The following is a 6,790-nucleotide window of genomic DNA, read 5'->3' on the forward strand; positions in this document are numbered from 1 at the left end:
TTTTGAGCTTGGACCCTCCTCTCATTCTGAGATTAGGTTTGTCTATGTTTTAACCATTCTTCAGTGGCAGCATCACTTACCTTTCACAACCTCTCAGGTTTTACTGGTTCCAGGGAAGGCTTTCTACATCGATAGCTCAGCTCCCAGTCCTTACTTCAGAGCGTGCTTCTCCCTCGTTTCTGCAGAAGAAATGGACATGGTGAGTATGGTGTTCTCTTCAGAGCGGCCCCAGGCTCTGTTCCACGCGTGGGTGCATGTGCTACCTTCGAAGCTAAAACATTACTTACTGTCTTCTTGTGTTTCAAAAACCCAGATATTTCTAGACCATTGTGAATTACCACAAAGTATCCCCTTTTACTTTACTATTTGACTTCTGTAGATAAAAGAGACTGAACCAAGTAAAGTTTGACTCTTTTGTGAATAGCTCTACAGAATAGTGCCAGAGACTGCCAACATTTTATAGGGGAAACCTCTTTCCTTCCTTCTCTGAATGAAAGCTCTATTTTTGCTCAGTTTCAGAAGACTCAGCAGGTAGTCAGCTGACATCATGGTAGAAGAAGGTGCTCACTTCCTATTGGGCAAGGACAGCACCACAGAGGGAGGGGCCAGGGAGCACAGGTAGCCCCCAGGGTCCCACCTCAGTGACCACCCAGACACTCTAGCAGTGTGCTGTATTAATCCTCTGGGCAGCTCCCACGCCCATCAGGTTGGCAGATCAGTTTAACCATTGCACTCAGAAGCACTGATGTTCTTATTCACAGTCCACCTTTCACCAAAATAATAAGCAGCAAAGGAACAGGAATACTACAGACTAAGTATGTGAAAATCCAAAAGGCAGGATGATAAATTGAATGCTGCTATTAACCTTCAGTAGAGTTTAGTCTTACTTTAGGAGATGTTCTATTTTGGTGTGTTCATTGTTTAGCTGCTTTGTTGTGATTAAAAATGCTTCTCATAAGTTCTCTTTGGTTTTCTTCATAAGTAAAATTGGACAATCAAAACTACATAGAATGCATTTTCAGGCGTAATATTACATGAAAATATAAAATAATGTGCATTGGATAAAATACAAAATGTTGATCATGAAGATTATAAAGAACCAAACAATTCCTGGCAATTTCATGTGGCTATATCTCCATATTTTAGGAGAATCCATGACATTCTGCCTAGTTGATATAACATCCAACTCAACTTTTCCTTGCCTTAACTCAACCTCAGATGAGCACTCTATTTGAATTTTTAAAGTCTTGATCAACTTTTTAAAATAGCATTCTAATTTCATGAATAATTCTTACCTCTTTTCTATTTTAGGGCTTCCAGAGATTAGCCCAAATTATAAAAGAATCTTTATGAAGAAATCTAACTAACAATAGTAGTCATGGATTTTTCTGATACACTTTTTCCACATTTTCTCTGAAGGAAACAACTGTTGATGTTAGCCTTACAAAGTGGTATCAGACATCATATACACACATATGTGTATGTGTGGTAGTTAACTAGAAAACATTTGAAATACCTTTCAATCTATCAGATTACAAAAATATATTTGGAAGCCACTCAGGCTTTTTCACTTCTCAATGTGCAAATATTTTTTTCCTTTTTTAATTAGTTAAGCTTATTGGTATATGGTACATATGCATAATGATCCCATTCATCTTGGGGAATTTGTACCTAGCATGATATATCTTCATTCTTTTTTTCCTATTCCCATCTCTTCCCTTCAATCTCTATTGTCTTCCTCATTTACAAAATTTTTCTTTCCAGTTTTTCCTCCTTTTCTTACTTATTTTTTCCTTTCTCTTCCTTCCTCTTCTCTCCTCAGTTCCCTTTCTCATTTGAACAATTTCTTCCTGTTACACAGTATCTGTTATACATTTTGGTCCTTATGCTATATTTACATACGTGCTTCCAATTTATTTCACTTAAAAGTATGGTCACCAGGTGCATTCATTTACCCAGAAATGTTATCTCAAGTTTACCCATTTATGGCTGGTTAGTGCTCCATTGTTTAAAAAAAAAAAAGAACAGATTTAGCTATTACAAATTCTGCTGCTATAAACATGGGTGTGCATGTATCATTGAGGTGTGATGCTTTTAATTCTTTCAAGATACCAAGAAGAGAATAGTTGTCTCAAATAAAACCTCCAGTTTTATTGAGGAATCTGTGCATTGATTTCCACAGTGTTTGCACTCCCACCAATGGTGGGAAAGGGTTCCTTTTGCCCACAATTGTGCCAGCATTTGTTATTGATTCATTTTTTAAAAAATACTTCTATCTTACATTTTACTGTAAAGGACTCTGTAGTTGCCTTAAAGCGTCACATAAATTTTCATTAAAACTAGCACTTTACTGGAAATTATTTTGTAATTTTAAGAAAACAATTAAATTCAAAATGATATGTAATGTATACTTTATCTGTTTCTAGGAGCACCACGATAGCCTATGGCAAAAATTATTGTTATTATATGACCATTGTACATGAGTTTTTAATAAAAATACCAGTAGTAGCATTTGTTTCATAATGTTTTGTCTATAGCAGACTTTCGTAACTCTAAGATTTAAAAAAGTAGGAAAAACTACTGCACTACAAGGAAAAGCTAAAAACAGTGTAAGCAATTTTATACAACTAGGTTTATTCTAGCATGTCAGGTCACCATAATCCCTCAGTGACTAGAGACTAGTAGAATTACTGAAATATTTCCATTCATTATATTCTTTTGCAAGTCTGTGGCATCTGTAACCAAGAGACAATTATAAGTACAGATAACTAATCAGCAGTATTGCTTACACCCAAGAACTAACGTGAAGCTACCTCTACTGTTTTACTTCAGCTTCTCTAAAATAAAAATGCCACATAAATGATAGCTTTTTATGGGGAAACTAATCTCATCAGGCCGTGACTTAAAACCTCATACATTAAACCTCAGAAAAAAATTTTCTTTCAACAGAACATGTCATTTCAAGTATTTTGTGACTATTTTGGGTTTCAGCAGAGAAGTATGAATACATGTACTGTAATATTTCATGTCATAAAATATGCATTTAATTATTAAAACTATTGGAAGTTATTACTATATTGAGATCATTTATGGAAATGTTTTTAAAGAATAATATAAATAACTACAGCCTATAATGGAACCAATGAGCTAACATTTGAAGCCTGATCATTATAAAGTATGTTACTCCGTGTGGAGGAATGTTTTTTAATTTTAAGAAAACTATGTGGCCAAGTTGTATCCAAGCTTTTAATACTTTTATAAAGCTTTGAGGCATCACACAGAACTAGAAAAATGATACCACTTGTATTAAAAATGGGAATCAGAGAATTAGGAAAAATAATTTTATCTACTAAAACATAGGAATTATATGAAATGAATTTTGGATTCATAATGAAGAATTCCTGATAATTAGATATCCTAAGAAAGAATGCATTATATTAGAGCAGACAAAAATAACCACCAACTAAATGGAAGGACGCTGAAGATCAACATGGCAAACAGGATGCAAGAAATCATCAAGAACATTATACACCGCAACCAAGTGGGATTCCTCCCAGGCATGCAGGGATGGTTCAACATATGTAAACCAATAAATGCAACCCACCATATCAATAAAGCCAAAAGTAAGAATCACATGATCATTTCTAATAGGTGCAAAAAAAGCTTTTGATAAGTTCCAACACTCATTCATAAGAACCTTACAGAAAATTAGAATAAATGGTCTTTATCTCAATAAGATAAAAGCCATCTATGACAAACCAACAGCCAGCATCATATTAAATGGCCAAAAACTGAAAGCCTTTACCTTAAAACCAGGCACAAGACAAGGATGTCCCTTATCACCACTCCTATTCGCCATAGTAATGGAAATACTAACCAGAGCAGTTAGACAAGAGAGAGAAATAAAAGGGGTAAAGATACGAAAAGAGGAAGTTAAATTATCATTATTTGCAGATGACATGATACTCTACATAGAAGACCCAAAAAAATCCCAAGACCCCCTAGATTTAATACATAAATTCAGCAATGTACCTGGATACAAATATCAATACTCAAAAATCAATAGCACTTCTATACACTAACAACAAAATCACTGAGAGAGAAATAAGAGAAGCAACACCCTTCATACTAGCTTCCAAAAAATGAAATACTTAGGAATTAGTCTCACAAAACAAGTAAAAGATCTATACAGGGAAAATTATAACACCCATAAAAAAGAAATTGAAGAGGATCTCAGAAAATGGAAAGACATCCCTTGTTCATGAATGGGAAGAATAAATACAGTGAAAATGGTCATTCTCCCAAAACCATTATACAGATTCAATGCAATCCCAATGAAAATAACATCAACATACGTCATAGATCTCGAGGAATCACTCCTAAAATTCATCTGGAACCAGAAGAGACCTAGAATAGCAAAGACAGTTAGTTCTAAGCAGCAAGGCAAGGCAGGAGCCATCACAATCCCTGACTTGAAGTTATACTACAAAGCTTCAGTAATAAAATCAATATGATATTGAAATAAAAACATATCTGAAGATCAATGGAATAAATTAGAAGATACAACCACAACTACCAACACACTCAGTCATCTTATCTTTGATAAAGGGGCCAAACACATTCACTGGAAGAAAGACAGTCTCTTTAATAAATGGTGCTGGAAAAACTGGCTGAAATGACGCTGAAAACTAAAACTAGACCCATGCCTATTACCATGTAGTAAACTAAAATCTAAATGGAAAAAAGACTGAATATTAAAACATAAACACTAAATCTGAAGAAATACAAATTAGATAAAAACCTTGAAGACATAGGGGTAGGTAGAGAATTCATGAACAGGAATCAAACCGCACGGCAAATACTTCCCAGAATCAATAACTGGGATCACGTCTTATTAAAAAGTTTCTGCATGTCAAAAGAAATCTCCAGTATAGTGAAAAGAAAACCCACAAACTAGGAAAAAATCTTAGTGAACTGTCCCTCAGACAAAGGACTTCTGTCTAAAACATATAAAGAATTTTTAAAAATCAGAAACTCAAAATTCAAGGATCCAATCCAAAAATGGGCATCTGAGATGAATACACAATTCTCAGATGAAGAAATACAAATGGCAAATAAATACATCAAAAAATTTTCATCATCATTGGTCACTAGAGAAATACAAATTAAACCACACTGAGATTCCATCTCACTCCTGAAAGAATGGACAGGATCAAGAAAACTACCAAAAACAAATGTTGGAGAGGCTGTGGGGAAAAAGGAACTCTCCTGCACTGTTGGTGGGAGTGTAGACTGGTGCAGCCACTATGGAGATCAGTCTGGAGTTTCCTCAAAAAGCTAGGATTGGAGATCCCATTCAACTCAGCTATTCCACTTCTAGGTATATTCCCGGAAGAATTGAAAACATCATACCACAGTGATATATATGTGCCCATGTTTATAGCAGCACAATTTGTAATAGCTAAATCTTGGAAACAACCTAAGTGTCTATCACCTGAGGAATGGATAAAATGTTGTGATATTTTTATGCAGTGGAGTACTACTACTCAGCTATAGAAAATGATCACATTGAGATATTTATAAATAAATGGATGCAACTTGAGACCATACTCATAAGCAAAATAAATCAAACTCACATGTCTAAATACAGTATAGTCTCCCTAGTGTAAGAAATAGTAAGAATACAAAAGAGTTTATAGTAATCATGATTCCCCATTACATTACTTTGAAGCCTTATAATGTTTTCATTCATTAGTTGGAGTGGTTTTATCCTGGCTTGTTTGATTTTATTATCTGTGATAGTATGAACAGCTTTTTTGAAGAAAACAAGACATTAGAATAGCCAGAGCTGATTTAGTATCATCTTAACTCTGAAGTCTACTATGCTTTTGTTTTTCTGTTTCCTTTGGTTCTATCCTGTTATATCTTATTGGATATTATTATGTGTGATAGTAATAAACAAATTTTCTATGGAAAATGAGATAATATAGTAGTCATTGTTCGTTCTCTGTTATTTGGTTCTGAATGCCCTGTAATACTTTCATTCTCTTGAATGGTTTTATACTATTTTGTTGTTTGTTACTATTGTATATGAAGCTATGCTCAACTATTTCAAAGAAAGAGACATTATCGTAGTTACTGTTAATTACTGGTTGTCTTATGGTGAAATACTGTGTTACTTACATTGTTCTGCTGTGATCTGCTTTGTTATGTCCTCTTTTGTCTTAATCTCTTTAAAATAAAATAAAAATAAGCTAAAATATAATTACCATTAAATAATTTTTATTTTGAAGTCATCTCTGAAAAAGAAAACCTTTTTTAAATTTTAAAACATTAATTATAGAAATGTCAGTTATAGAATTGTAGAATTATTATAAAAATTATATTATTATAGAAACATTACATAATTACAGTTGGGATTACATTGGGAAATATTTTTGATTAACAACAAAATAAGTTCTATTAAATATCAACCTACTTCTTTTAAAAGATAATGACTAATACATATTATGTATAGTCTTTTTGGCTTGGATGCTTTCAGTTACAAATAATAGAAAATATGACTCACAGAGTCTGAAACACAGAATATTTATTGTTTATTAACAAAAGGCCAAAAAAAATCCCACATTTGCCCCACAGTAAGATCAGGACCAGGCCCGACCCCAGACCTGCTGTCTTCAGCTTGGATTCCACATAACAGTTCCGCTTCAGCCAACTGGCCCGCCAAGCAGCAGAGCCAGGCCTCACCTCAAAAGTCCTACACCAAACAGAACTTTTCTTCTCACCTCTC

General features: G+C 34.0%; 1 protein-coding gene across 1 annotated transcript in view; it reads left to right on the forward strand.

The window, feature by feature from the left end:
* Window positions 1-2,990, forward strand: part of LOC134470291 (kynurenine/alpha-aminoadipate aminotransferase, mitochondrial-like) — a 31,111-nt gene extending 28,121 nt beyond the window's left edge. The window contains exons 13-14 of the mRNA XM_063234754.1: window positions 98-199; window positions 1,312-2,990. Coding sequence (XP_063090824.1) covers window positions 98-199; window positions 1,312-1,353 — 144 coding nt within the window. The 3' untranslated portion in view covers window positions 1,354-2,990. The remainder of the gene's footprint in view (window positions 1-97; window positions 200-1,311) is intronic.
* Window positions 2,991-6,790: the final 3,800 nt, after the last annotated feature.

This window comes from Cavia porcellus, unplaced genomic scaffold (genome assembly GCF_034190915.1).
Source record: "Cavia porcellus strain 051 isolate PalLab524CR breed Dunkin Hartley unplaced genomic scaffold, mCavPor4.1 scaffold_24, whole genome shotgun sequence".
NCBI lineage: Eukaryota > Metazoa > Chordata > Mammalia > Rodentia > Caviidae > Cavia > Cavia porcellus.